Raw genomic sequence first — 18,593 nt, 5'->3', positions numbered from 1 at the left:
CACAGGGCCGCGTCCAGGCGGGGGGTGAATGTCTCCAGGGAAGGGACCCCACAGCCTCCCTGGGCAGCCTGTGCCGCTGCTCTGGCACACGCACAGGGAAGGGGTTTTTTCTTATATTTAAGTGAAACTTCCCGCATTCCAGCTTGTGCCCATCGCCCCTTGGCCTGTCGCTGGGCACCACTGAAAAGGGAAGCAGAACAAACTGCACAGCCTAAGGACAGAGGGGAAAAATAAGTTTGCAGCTTTCAGATTTGCTTCTTTGGGGCCAAAAAAGAAAACCAGCACGGGAAAAGAAGTGTATTTAACGCCGCGCATCTTTTGGTCTTTGGCGAGAAACGCTCTGCACGTACTCAGAGGCGCAGGAGGACAACTCGGGTATCGGTGGGGCGGCCGTGCCCGGGCCGGGCAGACCCCGGGTCCCCTCGGGCAGCGCGGGCGGCCCCCCTCGCACCGCACCGCACCGCACCGCACGGCGGGGAGCGGCTTCCGCGCGCTGGGCCGGGGTGGGGATCCCCCTCCGCGCTGGGCGGGCCGGGCCGTGGCGGGCGGTGCGGCGGCGGGCATGCGCAGTGCAGGGCGCCCTCTCACCCCGCTCAGCTATGCCAAGTATGTGCGCGGCGGAGCCGGGGCCGGGCGTGCGGGGCCAGGCCGCCATGGGGCAGCGCGGCCCGGGGCTGCCGCCGCCGCCGCGAAGGGGGGCCGCCGGCTCCCGCCGGCCGGGTGGCAGCGCCCGCTGAGGGCGGCGGGGAGGAGGCAGCACCGGCGGGAGGCATGGCTGACCCGCTCCGCAGGACGCTCTCCAAGCTGCGGGGCAGGAGGTCCCAGCGAGGGGCGGCGGCGGGGGGCGCCGGGTACCGTCACGGCGGGGTCTGCGCCCCGCAGGGTAAGTGTCCGCCGGGCTCCGGGCCGCCGCCCGTGGGTGCCCGTCTGCCCTCCCGGTCGGGTCCCCGCGGGGCGCGGAGCCCCGGGGGTGCGCCGTGCCCGCTCTCCCGCGGGGGGCCGGGCGGGGGGCGCCGGCCCCGGTGCCGCCGCCGGGCGGGGCGGGGGGCTTTGCCCGGGGGTGGGCTCCGTCCCTCTCCCTCCCGGGGCGCCGTTCACGTGCTAAAGCAGCGGCTCCGCTTCCAGGCGCCGACTTCTGCGTTCCCCTTGGAGCGGGAGGGAGCCCCGCGGGTCCGTGGAACGGGGCTTAAAAAAACCCAAAACCCACAAAAATCAGTTTGTCGCGGTTCTGAAAGGTCGGGATTCTCTCTGCGGAGTCACGAGGCTGCTCGTTGCAGCTTGCGCTTTAGGTTTTAACGTGTCAGGGTAGAGCGGGACGGGTCGCGGCGCCGGGCGCTGCCGCAGCCAGAAGCGGCCGTTGCGGGAGCCCCGGCTTCGCGACCCTCAGCCCCCGCGGCAAGTGCGGGCGAGGGGCTGGGCGCTGGCTTGGGGAGTGTTTTAAGCCCATCATCCCTGTTTAAAAGCTGACTTTATTTTCGTTGATCGGTGCCAGCGTATATAAAGTGTAAGTAAACAAAAACAGAGCCCTAAAACCGATAGGGTTTTAGATGGAGGTTAAACGCCGTGAGGTTAAATCAGTCGTTTACTCATATTTGGAAGAGTTTCTGTCTCTTTTCCTGATCTTGTGTAAGCTTCAGACTGGTTGTGAGCAGAGTTCAGGCACCTCATCAACTCTAAATTTAGGTCTTGAATCAATCCTCAGCAGTAGCATCCCCACATCTGTAAGTACCCTCCTTCTGGGGAATAAAAATTCCTCATTAAAGTAAGAGGTTCTTGAACTAAGACCACTACTTTATGTGACTCCCTTCATGTTTTCTTATCGTATGACTGTTTGTCATTCTTTGGCTTTTGTTTGCTGCTTGTGGCTTGGGGTTATTTTAAAAATTTTTTTAAAGGTGCACTTGAAAGCTTGCAAATAATTTTTTACTCTAGCTGTTGTCCCATTTAAATGCAGAATTATTATATTTGATAGTTTTACTAGGAAACTTAGTGAAAGAACATGTGTTTGAATAGCTACTCTTACGACCAGAAGAACTCTGAGTTATTTTGATCCGTATGTGGAGAGGCTGGAAAAAGCTGTCCCCTCTTCATTACAACCTGAAAAGCAGTGCGCGGGATCGTGTTGGAATGTCTTCTACGCCGACGTAATAAGCAGAATATCAATTTTGACCTCCGTTGAGCTGAAACGTTGAGGGTCTGGTTCTGAGAATACATGTGTTGCTGCCACAATATTTTAACTTTAAATAGTGGTTTATTTAAATTTTTTTTGTCAGTAGAGTGGAAGATGAAGAGAATGCCTGACTTCATGGGTTTTTTTTTATTATTCAACACCATACTGAAGCCTTTTGGGAAGGAACGGTTGTCTTGTTCCATATTTGTGTGGAGGTGTAATATATATATTTAGAATAATTTAAATATATTAAAATACTAATAAAGTGCAGGCAGCGTTCTTCTGAATGAACCTTTGCTCTAGAACAAAAAGCATGTGCCTGACCTGTATGTCTCTGAAAGCTTTGTATTTACTTAAATCTGGCTCGTTACTATAACAGCTAACGACGTTTAAAACTTGCCATGTTACACTGAACCAGTGGCTGTGCAGATACTTGCGGGTGAAACGGTTTGTTACTAAAATAAACACAGGCATAAGGGCTTTCAGGATCAGGGCCAAGTTCGAATAAAGGGGAAGCAGTGCTTGGAAATACTGCTGTCGATTGCAAAAACTGCATTTGGAAGATTTAGACATAAGTGTGCCATTTGGATGGGATTTATCGAACATTTACAGTCGGCGACCTCTGGCAGCACCTTGGCTAGTTTGGAGATGGAGAAGGGGTAGTTCTGAATATGTGTGATAGGCGGCATGTCTCTGCAAGCGAAGGGTTATTGGAGTACGCTGGAGGTGCTTGATTATGAGTGTTTCTGCAGTTGGCTTTTGCAGGTGGTTTGTTACCGAGATACCTGGACGGATGTTGAAAACAAAGCTGAGTTTGCTCTGTGCGTTTGCTGCTGCTGGGACCGAAGGGCAGCCTGAGGCTGAGCCAGATGTGTCGCTGGGTGTATATTTAGGCGCACTGTGCTTCTTGGGAGCCCGCTGTTTAGGGAATTGTAGGCTGTCTTACCCTATGTGGAAAGGCCTGCATTTCTGCAGTGAAGCAGGAAGCGGCAGATATTTTTGTTTGTGGAAATACAGCTCTTGGATGCTCCGTCTATTTATGTCACCGGAGCAGGGACTGCCCCTTGGGCTGTCCATGCAGGAGTGGAGGGCTTTTGAGGTGGTTGTCTCCGGCCGGAGGATGCCCGCCCAAGCAGTCCCTGCTGCAAACTGACTTCTTGGAAACGTAGGCATAGCCGTATGCCCGCTGCAGATTAGTTCCCCGTCCTTTTGGTTAGCTCTTGCTTGAAATAGTAGTGGAATTGTGTAAATGGGAACCTTTACAATGACACGCTTACATTTCCAGGCTATGAGTGGGGGAAGGAATACGGTTGCTGCCAAATCACTGAAGCTGTGCCAGAGATCTGCGTCCTCACGTTTTCCTCAGATTCTGTTAATTGACTGACTGAGGCCCCGGTGTAGCAAAGCACTTCAGCGGAGATGTGCACAGGCTTCAAAATGAGCACGGTTTATTTTGTTAATTCTTTGAACCAAGTTAATTCTTCAAATCGCAAACAGTGCTCATATTGCAGCTTAGCTAAAAAAGTAAACCTCACTTTAAAAAAAAAAAAAAAAAGGCAGCACACCAAATGATGGCTCTTTCATCACATGAAATGGCGGTGTTTCCGATCTTATCAAGGATCTCTTCTGTCATTAACCTACAAACCTAAAAGGAGCGTTGAAGGGAGCGTGTTCAAGTGAGTCTTTTTCCTGTCTCCCTGTCTAAAGCGAACGTAGCTGGGTTTGCAGAGCTGCTCCTTGAGTCCTCCAGAGAGGTGTCTGTATTTCAATATCTGTTATTGGTGTGTAAATAATCTTTTGCTGAGAATAATGTTCAAACAGTATCAAATAGCTGCTCCCACCTGGAATTTCCAGTTGCAGAGGGCTTCTCATGGGAACAAGTTGTCTGTTTTATGAGAACCCAGTTACCCCCATTCAGTCTTAGCAGCTGTGCAAGCCCTGTCTGGGTTCTGTTGCCCCTCTGCAGAGGAGCATGAAGGCTATCTGACCTCCGTTTTTAATTTGGATGTATTTGTGGCTTTCCTTCCAGTCCTAACGAAGGGATGGGTGCTTGCTTGGGGGTGAGGCGCTCACTCCTTGGGCTGCTGGGGTGCCCTGCAGCCTGCCGGGGGTATGGCACCGCTGCTGAGTGGGCTGCTTGGACGTGCTCTGACAAGGGGCTCAAGTGCAGGTGGCTTTTTCGATGCATAATTAAATGTTTGGCTGTTGCTTTAAAGAAATTGTGGCAAGTTCTGGGAGCAGTCGGTGGAATTTGCTTAGGTGTTGCATGAAATTTTTGTTGTGTAATGAGATACTTAAAAGCTTTTCTACATTTCTTCTTCCTCCTTCCCTCCCTTCATGATGGTGTGTTTTGTTTTATTCCCCACGAATCAGGAGATGCTTCTGTCTTAATTATAGGTTGAAGCGGGTAAGGAGAGTCCTGTCTGGAGGGTTTTTGTGCAAGACATATCCTTATCCTTATTTTGTCTCTAAATCTAGAAGTGAATCTATGTGGGGTTTTTGTAGCCATTTAAGCTACACGTTATGAAACCAGGAGCCATTTCTTCACTGGCATAAGGAAACTGTGGAAATACTACATAGCAACTTTCCAAACCAATGGTGCCTGAACGTAGCTGGACAAAAAGCAGCCATTTCTGTCGAAGTAAGCCTGACCTTTCGGCAGGGCTGTCTCACTGCCATATATCTAAATGACATGGTGTTAAAAATACAGCCAAACAAGCTTGACTCATTATTAATTTTGCGCACATTCTGCTTTGACAGGCTGAAATCTAGTTTTATGATCACATGATCTTATCTTCTGTCCTTTCGGATGAGATCTTATGCTAATGTCATACGACAGCATGTGTGTTCATCTGTCGAAAGCAAAACAATGTTCTAAACACTTGTCTTCCCCTCTCTTTGCCTTTCTTTCTGGGAACAGGTTTAATAGAAAATGTTTACATAGCTTCGAGAAGCAGGAAGGAGCCCAAGTTCCCCCAGGCGAGCGAGGTCCCCGAGCACAGGCCGCAGGTGAACAGCATTACTGTGTCTAAGAAACGCAGCTGGCTGCAGCAGAGCACACACCGTCCTCCTCCTCCAGAAGAAGAAAACACCTGTAAGGAAACGCACAGGGCTGTTATTCCGGTACCTAAATCCCCCATCCTGCTGCCTGAACCTGCAGTGCCGTGGGTTCCTTCCACGTCACCGGTGGGGTGGGAGCGCCCCACACGAAGCTGCGCTCCTGTCGGTGCCCTGCCAAGCACCGCGAGCCCTGCTGCGCCGAGGAGTGCTGCTCCGGACTTCGGTGAGGATAACGATGCAGATGATGAAGGAGAAATATGGTACAACCCGATCCCTGAAGATGATGAGCCTGACTTGCCGAGGGTCCGCCCTTCTGCTGTGAATAGCCCTGTTCCTGGGGGGCCCCTGGCGGTTTGGTACAAAACCCCTCCTGGGGGTGACTCGGGGATGACCATGGGTCCCCACGAGGGTCTGCCACGCTCCATGGAGAGCGCGGGGGACAGTCGGATGGCTCAGCCCAGCGAAGCGAGTCAGGCCGATGCCGTGCATCCTGGGGAGCATGTGCAGCAGCACCGGCAGAGGTGTGCTTGCAAGGCTCCCAGCGTGCCAGCAGCAGAGGACAATCCTGCCTTTAAGTGCACTTCAACAGGTAAGAGGGTTCAGGAACATAGACTCATAGAATCACAGAATCGTTTAGGTTGGAAAAGAGCTTTAAGATCATCAAGTCCAACCATTAACCCAGCACTGCCAAGTCCACCACTAAACCATGTCCCAAAGCACCACTACCTGTCTTTTGAACACCCCCAGGGATGGTGACTCCACCACCTCTCTGGGCAGCCTGTTCCAATGCTTGACAACCTTCCAGTGAAGAAATGTTTCCTAATATCCAATCTAAACCTCCCCTGATGCAACTTGAGGCCATTTCCTCTTGTCCTATTGCTTGTTTCTTGGGAGAAGAGACCGACACCCACCTCACTACAGCCTCCTTTCAGGTAGTTGCAGAGAGCGATAAGGTCTCCCCTCAGCCTCCTCTTCTCCTGGCTAAATGACCCCAGCTCCCTCAGCTGCTCCTCATCAGACTTAACATAAAAGTATTATGTCCTCTATTTTATTTTAGAGGAATAATAAACTGTACTTATGTCTTTTTTCTCTTTCTCCTCCTTTTACCTTTAGCAGGCAAATTTCCAGTGGAAATGCATGGTGTGTTCATAAAAAATGACTCAAATTGTGAGACTGATGCCTACTAAATGTTGAGCTGCACAGTGGTTTCTCAGTCAGTTTGTTCATGGCATGTCTAGGTGTGGTTGTCCTCTGTGCTCCTTGGCCCCCACCTTGCTGAAGACAAGGTTTTACAAAGCGAACTTGCTAAAGCCTGGTAATGTGAGGACACACTGGGTTTCCTTTGTTAGCTAGTGTCTAACCCTGGCCTTGGATTCCAGCCTCAAAGCTACTTAATGTCTGCAGAAGCTTCTTTGACTTGCTGTCTGGGACTTTTTAATAAAGACTTTTTGGAAGACCATATAAACGCCATTCATCACGTCGCTTTCTGTAATTGCTTTCTTGTTGACTGTCTCAGGCTAATCTAATAGACTGGAGAGGAGTGGTTTTCACTTTCAGAAGCCTGGCTCTTTGTTCCTTGTTATCTTTGGCTGAGTGTTTGATAGTCTCATTTCCATAATTCCATTAGTGTGTGAATTCACCATCTTATTGAAGATTTTTCCCAGTCTATTAAAAAGCCCAGACAAAACCCGAACAGAAATAAAACCACACCAAACAAAAGTAAGCAGGAAAAAACCTCCAGCCCTTTCCAAAAAGCGTTATTTTTAATTGCTGATGTGTCTTATATTATCTTGACCTTAACTCCAGTATGCTGTTGAGGGTTAGAAACTTATTGTAAAGTTCAGGAGACAGGGAATTCTGGGTTCCCCTCTGTCTCCAAAGTTTGCACTTTCTTTGCACTGATATTTAAGAGCCTATATTTCTGCCCAGCTCAGCCCAGAGGACCTGAAACACCAGCATCGGAACCCGGGCGCGTGTTGCCCTCCGGAGGAGACCCCAATCCAGGTTGCCCCTGTCCAGCCTCGCCATCCCGGCAGGCTTCTGGCCCCGCGTGCCAGGAGCTGCTGCGTCTGGATTCCCAGTGCAGGCATTGCTTCTGGGAATGGGGCTTGTTTTCAAAGGCACCAAAGCAACTGCTGTAAACAGCGGAAGAAAAAACACTCTGTCTTCTCTTCTGGGAGCTCACATTTTGTTCTTTTTTGTGGAAATGCTTCAGATACAAGAGTATTTTTAGTTGCAAAGTGTGTTAAAGATACCAGGCATTTATTTAGAAATAGCTGGCTTTATAGCTGCATTGAATACTTAGACCAGTTATATTTGCTTGCGAGAGAGATGAAATATGTTCTTAGGTAGATTTTTGTCCTCGTTGGAACTCTAGGTGCTTTGGAGAGGTCAGTAAGCATGGTTATTTAGGAAAGCCATGTGTGTCCCCTGCAAACTGTTTGACCCCCATTTAGGTGGTTAGTCTCTCAATATATAGGTGACTTTCTTTTTTTTGGAAAAAATCCCTTTATGTAAGAAGAAAAAGGTAAAAATTCTTTTCATACTGAAGAAACATTTACTTCTGAATGCAAAGTTGCCCATTTAAAAGTGTCTCACGAAACCAGGAGAAAGAGTGCTGTGAATTTCCGGATTGATTAGTTATGCGTTGAGTTAATGAAGCTACTTTAAGTGCCTCTCTCCTTTTGCATGTATTGAATAGTGATTGCATTGAATAGGTCGATTGATGATGAAGTGGATCCCTGCTGCTCAGTAATTGGCTTTATTACAGAGAAGTGGCTTAGTTCTTCTCTTTAATCCAGTTAAGGTGTCTACAGTTATTTTCAGTCAAATTTAAAATGACAGCTCATCCATACCAAATTGCTGCATGAAGGGCAACGTGGCCAATTTAACTTTATTTGTGTTAGGACCTTGTTTGAATTATGCAACTGCTATGAAATAGGTGTCTGTGTTCTTGGAGAGCTGGGTACATTAAGCAGTAACTCCCGACAAATAAGCTATTACTGCTTTGGAGAGAAGTCTGCTGACCTTTCTTACTGATCTGATTTTATATATGTCAATATTGGTTAGCATTAGACTCAAAATACTAGATTTTGAGAACCATAGACAGATAAAAGTGGGGCATTATAAAAGCCGACAAAATATATAGTTGCTCATTTTGTCATTTGTTGTATTCTTCTTTGGATAGTGGAACCAATTTTAAAACTTTAAATGTTGCTGCTTTATTCAGATTTCCAACTTTGTAGAGAGAAAATGGTTGTGGATATTTTTTTTGTTATTTTTTTGAGAGAGTCTTCATTAGACTGAAGACGAAGGAAAAAAAAAGATAAAATGCAGTTATTGGGAGTCTTTCCAAACACAGCAGCAAATAAATGTTTTCTGTAAATGCTATCCTGTGATGATCCTGTAAATGGATCATAGTTGCAGCGATGCTGATTTGCCCCATAGTGTTAATTCACACCATTAGTTCCTGGTGTTAATCTGGTTACTTTCTACAGTAAATGCCATTTTATGTTAATAGGATTTGTCAGGTAGTCCCTTAGTGAATAATTATAGCCATGCTGGCATTTAAAAAGAAACTGATTAAAAATAAGATGCTTCTATAGCAGGGCTTGGGTAAATAATTCATGCATTTTGTTTATAACAAGTACGCAAAAGGTAAAAATAAGAAGATAACTTGGTTCCGAGTTGGTAATGTAAAAACATAGCACCAGCTCGTGCTCTTAGGTCTGTGAGAGAAGAGTTTAACTGGAAAGGACCTGGAGGCTGTTTTTGATTTGATGTCTCTTTGCACAGGCAAAATGGTTATGAAAGGAAAAGAGGAATTTTTAAATAAATGCAATACGAAAAATTCTATATATAGGTTTTTTCATATATAAAATGTTAAAGTAAGTTTTCTTTACAGTTGTTTAGGGTTGAACTCTGTATGTTTTCAGATGTATCACCTGCAAAATGCTGAAGAAAAACACCCCTTTAATGTTGGCTCCCATGATAGATTTATGTCGTGGAACTCTGAATACTGACTTCTGAAGAATTTGTAATATTTTTGCTCAGGGGGAGGATTACTGTTGGGATTAGTGCCCCCCTCATCAGTGGAAACGTCTCACGTGTGTCTGTATCTCAGAGACGTTGTGGTAGGACTTGCACATTGTAGGTTGCCAGGATCTGGACTGTGCTTGTGCTACTGAAAATGTATGTGTGTTAGTTGTCTGGATGGAAAATCCTGGTAGGGATTACCATAAAGAGATTTCTTTTCAACGCTGTAAGAAGTGCAGGTTGATATCATACTCCCACTTAACCCCAGTGCATGCCAACTGGAGCTTGGCTTAAATCACGTTAAAACTACAGTGCTCTTTCTCCACTTAGACCGTGCCCGCTATCCTGGTTTCCAAATACATCCTTTGGGGCCAACGCAGGCAGATATTTTGCATGCTTAGAAGTTGCAAATAAGCTTCCAGTAATATTCATAGGATTTGCTGCCCAGTGTACTCTATCTAACAATTTCGTTCCACAAGTTGCAAATACTATTTGCTTAATTTTCGTTGTTTTTTTTTTTTTTTTTTTTTGGGGGGGGGAGGGTTTGGAAGACACTTTGTGATTTAACTGTTTTCCAAGTGCAAGGAGCTTTGGTTTCATGAGGCAGAAAAGCATTCCTGCAACTTATTCACAGAACATTCGAGATATCAAAATGGTCTGGTATGTGGTAGAAAGGTTTCTCTGCTCTCTCTTTTTCCTGCAGAGCTGAAGCCAGTTTGTTGGTGGGCTTTTGGGGGGTTGGTGCATGTGCTTCTGAAGATCGAGGGCTTATTCATGCATGTGTCTCTGATCCAGGGGGTGACAATGCCATAAAGACCTGCTGGTGAAAGAGGCAAAAAGTTGTAGCAGCTGTGGAGTGGAAGCAGTTAATTTAAAATAGCTATTGCCTTTTTCAGTTTCTGATTTGTACGAAGTAACTGTTTATATCCTCTGACTGGGGACGTAGGGGCAAAGGTGCTTTTCATGCCACGAAAGACACGGTGAGGGGAGGAAATCTTCGTGAGAGCAGCCCAAGCAGGCAGTGCTTGGCACCAGCCGCGGTGCTGCCGCCTGCGTGGTGGTGCGACGCCAGCGCCTGCATAGAGCCGGCTGTGGTGTGCGTGCATCGCGGAATCATTAATATTTGAAACAACTGCGACAAACTCGTGTTTGTTTGTAGACAGCGAACTCTCTAAGTCTGGTCAGAGATCTAAAGTGCTGTTACCCGTGCTTGTTCCTCCCTCTGATGAGGTACTGCTGTCGAGGATGCTCTGAGGATCGCTGCCATGACGAAGAGCAGGCACTGGCCAGCCGCTTCACCTCTCAGCGTACAGGCAGCCTCGGGAGGTGACTTGTAATCACTTTTAGTCTTAATTAACGGACTATTTAAAGCAATTTGTTTTATATCTTCTGCTCCTGTAAAAATGATCGCTGGGTTGATGGGTTTGTCACAGCTTAATTAATGTCAGTAAGCATAGTATTTGGAGAAAACAAACCATGTTACAGAGTTCTTAGTGGTGTTTTTTTGTTGTTGTTATTGTTTTTTGGTGTTTTGGGTTTTTTTTTACACCCTGTTAATAATTTCTCCATTCCTTGGCTCTGAAGCATTATGTGGGATGGAACTCAGAGGCTTTGTTGGTCAAAACAGTAATTTTTATAGGGGTAAAATAGACAACTTTTTTTTTTTTCTATAGGCTAAGAGGAGATTCTTCCATTTATTTAGGTAATGGAGACGTTACATAGAAATAATTCCATTCTATCTGAATTTTTAAAAGTTATTTTTAGGTTTTTTTGAAGGATTTTTTTCCCAGTTGCTGATGTGGATAGAGGTGACGCTTTCTTATATTTTAACTGAAGTTGCTTGGATTTGATATAGCATGAGTTCTTCTCTTAATGACATTTGCAGTTCTATTCTGAAGTTTTCGATCAGAACAGGTCTGGAACTGTTTGAGGATGAAAAAGCGAAGTGAGCCTGCACCTGAATAAGGTCACAGCCTCTGACACCAGTAGAGCTGTCCCGTTTCTTCAGTTGAGGATGCAGATCAGTATTTCTTGTGGCATCTAGCACAGAAAAACAATTTGCTACAAGAACAGTTTTGAGATATTTGGGCTTTTCTGTTCTGACTTGCTGATTTTTCATTTTTTTAATACATTTTCCTAATAAGCCATGGGGTTGATTTAAAAATAATAAAAGAAAAAGAATGAAAAATCTAGGCAGAAGGGAGACTTTGGTTTTGAAAGTTATAACCCCTCAGTGTAAGCTGTATTTTTTTTTCTCTTTTTAAAATGAAATGACTTACAGCTTCAACACTAACGTCATTATTCTAGAGATGGTTTCAATGCTAGATGTACTGTGCTTCTTAAGTAGGTTGGGAGAATGGTAGGAAAAATTAAATTACCTGTCAGCTCTGATTTCATCAGAACTCAGCATTTCCATTAGCTATGAGAGTGGGCATTTGATATTTCAATTGCTTGCTGTAATAAGGAACTGATAGTTTTCTAACTTACTCATTCACCTCAACTTGTTGTCCCAAAAGTAAAGTTCAGGTTTTCTGATGAACTTTAAAATAACTCGGAAAGGCTACCTGAAGTGACGAGGAATGTTATGTATAGAACAGGGTAATCATGTACGCCTGTAAAGCAGCATGCGCTGCTGGCAGTCAGTATGACAGTGATATATGTGCCCAAGCACATGTAAACAGTGTTAAGCAGGGTCAGACAAGCGTTTTTACTATGCTAAATCATTGCCTGTGTCTGGCAGGGGCTGTGCGGCAAGTGCTTGAGATACTTTGGGTCCTCTCATGCCTTGGGGCAGCGTCGTGTAGGGGTACGGTCTGTCAGCGCTCCCCTGCTCGACCGAGGGACAGTGGGGATTGCTCCATGGATGGATGGCTGGGGTGGGAGAGGGGGGGTCTGGGGCTGTGAAGGCCTGTGTTCCCGTGGGCTGTTCGTGTCTCTCTAGTTGTGTCTCTTTGGCTATGAAAAGGCTTTATCCTTTCACGCAGCTGTATGGCGGAGCAAAGTGAAAGGTGGCTTTACTAGTCAAGCTGAACCAGTAGCCGATGGAAGCAGTCGCTTAAGATCCCAAGTCACTTTGACTTGGACTGCATTGTCCTTCAAAAGCTATGTTTTTGTTCTGTCGTACTCATCCTGCTAAAGCTTCCAGGAAGCATAAGCATATCGTAGAACAGCCTGGGTTGGAAAGGACCTTGAAAGATCATCTGGTCCACCCTTTGGTGGGAGAGGAAGCCTAGATGAGATTACCTAGCACCCTGTACAGCTCCGTCTTGAAAACCTCCAGTGGTGGGGACTGTACCGTGTCCCTGGGGAGGTTGTTCCAGTGACTGATCTCACTGTAAAAAATGAATATGTTGTATATATACACATACATATATTAGTTGCATGGTATCAAACTGACCGTCCCCTTGGTAATCATTTAAGCAACAGGTGCCTCTTATGTTTCATCTCCTCCTGCCATCCTTCTGTAAGGATATTTCTGAAGTTTAACTGTTCAGATGGGATGCGTGGTGGCAGAGTGCGTGGGGACAGGGGCAGAGAGCAGCCTGTTTGCAGCACACCCGCGTAACGTGGTAAAAGGAACGAGGTGCAGCTCAGTTCCTCTGGCACCCTTGTGAGAAAGCTGTATCGCATGGGTAGGCTGGGAAGTGAAGTGTTACCAGACTCTGCTGCAACTCCTTTTGCAGCTTGTTCAGGGCTGTATCATGTACAGTCTTTAAAATTGCGTGCATGCCTCTGCACATTGCTGGCTTTAGTGGAACAACATGTGGCTCAGTGCTGATGGGAATAGCACCCTGCATAATACTCCACTGTTAAACTTCTTCCAGCCACAACTTCCATTTTAACTGTTTGGTGCTGAACGCAGCAGAAGCTGGACACATAAAAGTCAGAGTGTTAGGTTGACTCTTCAGTTTTAATGAGCTGGGGGTAAGTTTAATTTGCTGGCCTGCTTTTCCAAGCCTGTGCCAGAGACTTTTGACAGAAAGGGAAGATTAATGTTAGCGGGCTGAAGTATGGCACTGATTGCTATAGAGTGCTCCAGGCCAGCCCGCCAGTGGGACCGTGCTGTGATTTGCAGTACAAGGGAAGGCTTTGTCCGCTTTTATCAAACACCACATTTCTAACTAACTGCTTGCCAGAAAAGCACAGCAGGCATGCTAGAAATAGCCCTTCCCTTGCGAGGGAGCTACTTCCATGAGATGCCGGGCTAAATGAATTTTCCTCTGTCCCTCTGGAAAACAGATTCTATGCATTATTCTTCATAAATGAGACTTTCTTTTATAAAGATACTCTTTTAAGCAACTATCTGCAGAAGTTATTAAAGCCAAACTTCTGCTGGGAATAGAACCAGTCTTTGTAAGGTTTTTTGGGGGGAGGGAAAACCCAAAACCACAATAAATCACTTTGGTCAAAGACCAGATCGCCTGATTTAACTGTTTATGCTACGTGAAGTATAAGAAATAAGTTAAATGGTGAAAATTAATTTGGATAAACAGGGGCTTGTAAAAATCACTAGCTGAATGGTGATTTGGGCTTGAAGTGATTACTTTAGAATTAAAGCAGTAAGCCTTTGAGAAATCAGTAAGAGAAACCTCTGTAAAGTATGATTTGCTGAGTATGTCATGAAAACAACGCTTCTTTCCTTCTTTCTATATGCTGTAAATAGACTCTCCCTTTCCCCAGCTAGCAAGGGCAGATGGCAGATGGATATAGGTGTTTGAGTCTGTGTGAGCAGCGCAGGCTAACTGCACCACGCAGGGTTAGCGTGTTTCGGGGCTCCATAAGGCTCTAGTCTGCACGGACAAGGCTACCTGAGTCCTGTTGGGAGCTGCGAAAATTTGCAGTGAAGAGTGAATCGGGTGGTTATTACTAGCAAGAACCACTGTTGGTTTCTCAAGGGATAGAAACGTGACTCTAAGTGAAAGTACTCATACAATTTTATTAATATCTCACATTCTGGCCTCAGTTCCCCTCTTGCACGCTTCATTAACTCGTGTAAATTCATTGCCTTTCCTACAGTCATTACTGCCTCATGCTGGTGAAAGTGAGAAGAGCTCGAGCTATAACTTGGTTATTTGGATTTCCTCGAGTATTGGAGCATGAGGTGAACCGCAGGTTCCTGCCTGTGTGCAGCACTGGCTTATGTCTGATCGTGTTCCTTAATTAGTTGTCTTTTACTGCTAAATTGAGGGAATCGTCGTCTTTTTCTTTCTCCCTCTTTAACATCAGTGCCTGCTGTTAGGGATTTTTTTTTTTGGTACCTTGAAAGGTGGGTAATGTTCCATGAGAGTGTCACTTGGGAACTGTGTAACTTTAAGCCCAGTTGTGCATTAAGTCCTGGTTGTGCCAGGAAAGATGGGAAATTGCTGGCAGGAATGAGGCAGTACAGGATGCAGCTTTTGGAAGGAATAAATCTTTGTTGTGTTCTTCCTCCTCTGTCCTGCGGCAGAAAGGAGGAGCTGAGAGAAACGGAAGAAAAGGTGTGAGACACTGCCTGCGTCTGCACAGGAGGGATTTAGGGCTCTTTGGGGTAATACAGGGACATGCACAAGAGCATAGCCATATTCTTCACAGAGGTGAGTGTCTTTCCTCTAGACCTAAGAGGAGTGGGCAATGCTGATGTGTTGGCTTCATAGACGAGGGTGCATTTGCCATATTCCAGTATTTCCCCATTTAAGACTGGTTTTGTTGCACCTGCACCCTAGGAATGCCGCCGTGTCTGCTTGTTTGGAGGGTACAGCACAAATGGATCGAGCTGTATGCAGCGGGTGAGATAGCTCGTTTGTTTTTGTGTAGTTAAAGGCCCTTTCATCTCCATAAAGCAGAACAAATCTGGCTTTTGACTCTGAACTGCCAAATTTGGCTGAGTGAGTCAGTAGAGCACAGCTTTCTGAATGCTGGTGAACACCTGACTGATGAATGAATGACGGTTGTCTGAATGAATTGCGTTTGTCAAGTTATGACAAACCAACATGGTTTCCCCGAGTTCAAGATTTATTTTTTTCATTGCTGCAGACTGGAGTTACTGAGTGGTTTGAAAATGACTTTTCCTTCTCTTTCCTTCTAAAGGATCTGGAGTTGTACTTGCACACAAGGCTGATATACCCTCAACAGAAGTTTCTCCTCCAAGTCCCAGCCCTCTGAAAAAAAGCGGATCAATCAATTGGCCTTTCCCTGATAGAATTAAATCTCCCAGGACTGTGAGGAAGCTTTCCATGAAAATGAAAAAGCTGCCAGAGCTGAGCAGGAAACTGAGTGTCAAGGGAACTTCAAGCCATACTAGTTCAGATAACCCTCCTTCCCTGCTGAAAGGTAGCTGCCGGGATACAAGCCATACAGTGTCTTTGCCATCTTCTGGAAACTCAACCACAGCTGCCAGCAGGAATGTGATAAGCCGCTACCATCTCGACAGCAGCGTGTCATCACAACACACCTACAAAAAGAAAACCTCGAGGAACTCCAGATCCTTCAACAAAGGTGGTTACCTCAGTGATGGTGACTCTCCTGAACTTATAACAAAATCGGGTAAACATGGGCATGAAACCAAGTGTGGGAAAGGAAAGGAGAACCTTCCAAGTAACAGTGGTAAGAGTGAAATAGACATCGATGCTTTCAGACACTATAACTTTTCTGACCAACCCAAGTGCTCTCAGTACATCTCTGGACTCATGAGCATTCACTTTTATGGTGCTGAAGACTTAAAACCACCAAGAATAGACTCAAAAGAAGTCTTTTGTGCAATACAGGTTGACTCAGTAAACAAAGCAAGAACAGCCCTGCTTACATGTAGGACAACATTTCTAGATATGGACCACACGTTCAACATAGAAATTGAAAATGCTCAGCACTTAAAGCTGGTGGTGTTCAGCTGGGAGCCCACCCCGCGGAAAAATCGGGTGTGTTGTCATGGAACCGTGGCTCTCCCCACTCTCTTCCGAGTGACAAAGACACATCAGCTGGCTGTCAAATTGGAACCGAGGGGACTTATTTATGTCAAGCTCTCGCTCATGGAGCAGTGGGAGAACTCTCTTGATGGTCTCGAGGCAGATCGGGAGCCTGTGATATTCGGGGTAGATGCTCGAAAAGTTGTAGAGAAAGAAAATGCAGGCTTGATGGTGCCGCTTTTGATGCAGAAATGCATTCTGGAGATTGAAAAAAGAGGCTGTCAGGTACTGTGCATATTTTAATCTGTTTTGTTAATATTTCTGTGTTGGGATAGCTGCTGTTGCAGCGTGTGAGCAGTGAGTGGGAAAGGGGAAATTAAAAACACCTTTACGTGTCACTTTTTTTGCTTTGCTGCTCCTGTTTGGTGAACACTAGTCATTGTAATGTGGGAAGAATAACAGGACTGTGTGAAATCAGCACTTCCAGCTTGGCCTTGGTAGAGAAGATGTACGCTTGCTCACAGGAGGTGCTCACAGTAGTGCTTTAGGACTAGGGATGGTCAAATGAACCTGCAGCCCCCAGCGTGTAGCTGAGCTGAGAACTTGAAAATGCCTGATTCCTGAGACACAGATCACTCCCTAAGGACACACTGTATCTAAATGTAAAAAGGAGTTTAATGTTCCCTCCTACCTGAAGCCGAGGTATCACGTGCAGTGGCACAAAGTGATGAGGGCAGGTCTTTTGACAAAACTTCACTTGTGTGCAGTCTCAAGCCAACATGCCAAAGACTTGTCTCTGCCATCGCTTTGTCTGCAGCAGTAAGGTAAGGAGGAGACCCTGAGGGGCTGAATTAGTTGTTTCCCCATGCCGCTGCTCCTTGCCCTTCTTTGGGTTGTTTCCAAAATTCAGACAGGAGATGAATGCTGTAAGACAGCAGCGCCCAGGGGCTTCTCTTCGTCCTGATACAGCTTATTGGTTGATGGAACCTAGTAGGCAAAAATACGTGTGGGAAATGAGGTATGGAAACGAATCCCCAGCTACAGATGCTAGACAAGAAGTCTGTAAGGAAGGAAGATGCACAGTCCTAAGGACGGATGTCCCCAGTGGCAGTGAATTTGAAACTGGTGGGAGGACTCCTGCATGCTGTTCCACAGCATGCGTGAGCCCTCAGTTTCTTGCTCACCTGCTCTTGCTCAGGTGGAATTGAGAAGTAATCACACCTAGCACTGTTACTGTTTTGAATTGCTGACAGCTTGGACGTAGTTCCAGGTGTTATGAGATCAACTGTGCTATTTATAACCTAGGTCATAAAATACAGGCAGAAATGGTATTTCCGTGTAATAAACTGAACTATGTAATTATTTTGCTGGAAGTCACTACTGATAACAACTGCATGATTTTTATTGTGAATGCTTCTCCTAACATGACGCAAATCAGTGGAAAAGAGAAGTTTTATTCTTTCCAATGTATGTGTCTCATGGTTTCAGCATTTTATTTTGGGCTTGTTAGCACCTAGTCATGCAAATGAGACTGGGTAATCAAGGCAACGCTGGTAATGAAGCGATTGGCATCTGAATTGTCTGAATGTACCTGGTGCTTCTGAGCATGAAATCTGATTTGTGTGTTTGCACAGGGAGAACCAAAAATGCAAAATATACTGTTAACTTCTTGTTTTAACCACGTGCTTGGCTGACGTTTGACTTTCCTACAGACTGCTCTCATAGTGTGTCTTCTCCACCTGGATTTCAGGCGTGGCATTAGAAAACTTCAGAGTTTAAAAGAAATTGTCGTAGGCAAATACTAGATCATATTCAGTCTTGAGAAAGAGGGAGTACAAATTCCAGTGTGTAACTTTCCATTTATTTAAACAGGAATTAATATATGGCCAGACAATTACTCTTCTTCCCAAACCTGGATTCTCATGGTCTAAGTCAGTGCAGTCGAAGTCAGGGGATTGGGGATTTTTTTTTCCTTTTGAGTCCATGGTGGTTTTGGACTAGCTATTTACTGCTCAGCATACCTGCCTCTGAAGTTCATGATAATAAAGTAAAATTAATATATTTAAGATTTTGTGCCTTAATATCATAGGAGTACTTTGTATAAATGGTGTCGATGAAAATGAAAAGTAAATGATGCTAAAATGCAAAATTTGAGTGCATGAAAGCACAGGATTGAATTAGTAATTCAGTCCAAGAGTGCTGTGGGTTTCATTTTTATCACCTTGAGCATGTTAAATAACCCCTGCTTTGCATAAAACTTTTAATATAATTTGAAACATGTGCAAGTCAGCATCTTGTCACCTTTAAAACATAATCTTATAGAGGTAATAATGGAGTACTCGTAATTCTTTCAAAACCCTAGTATCAAATATACTTTAAATTTTGTTTACTGTCTAGCTTATGCTGTATTTCTTTGTTTCCTAAGTTTGCAGAAAAGTGAAGCACTA

The 18,593-nt window shown here is 45.5% G+C and overlaps 1 protein-coding gene across 1 annotated transcript in view; it reads left to right on the top strand.

Annotated features, from left to right (window-relative positions):
• The first annotated feature begins 569 nt into the window (after positions 1 to 569).
• Positions 570 to 18,593, top strand: part of SYDE2 (synapse defective Rho GTPase homolog 2) — a 33,538-nt gene continuing 15,514 nt past the window's right edge. Inside the window, exons 1-3 of the mRNA XM_075098048.1 lie at positions 570 to 883; positions 5,091 to 5,819; positions 15,332 to 16,431. Of these exons, the coding sequence (XP_074954149.1) occupies positions 772 to 883; positions 5,091 to 5,819; positions 15,332 to 16,431 (1,941 nt within the window). The 5' untranslated portion in view covers positions 570 to 771. The remainder of the gene's footprint in view (positions 884 to 5,090; positions 5,820 to 15,331; positions 16,432 to 18,593) is intronic.

The sequence above is a fragment of the Phalacrocorax aristotelis genome, chromosome 6 (assembly GCF_949628215.1).
Source record: "Phalacrocorax aristotelis chromosome 6, bGulAri2.1, whole genome shotgun sequence".
Taxonomy (NCBI): domain Eukaryota; kingdom Metazoa; phylum Chordata; class Aves; order Suliformes; family Phalacrocoracidae; genus Phalacrocorax; species Phalacrocorax aristotelis.
Note: the sequence above shows the minus strand (reverse complement) of the source record. Positions and strands in the feature narration are given on the sequence as shown.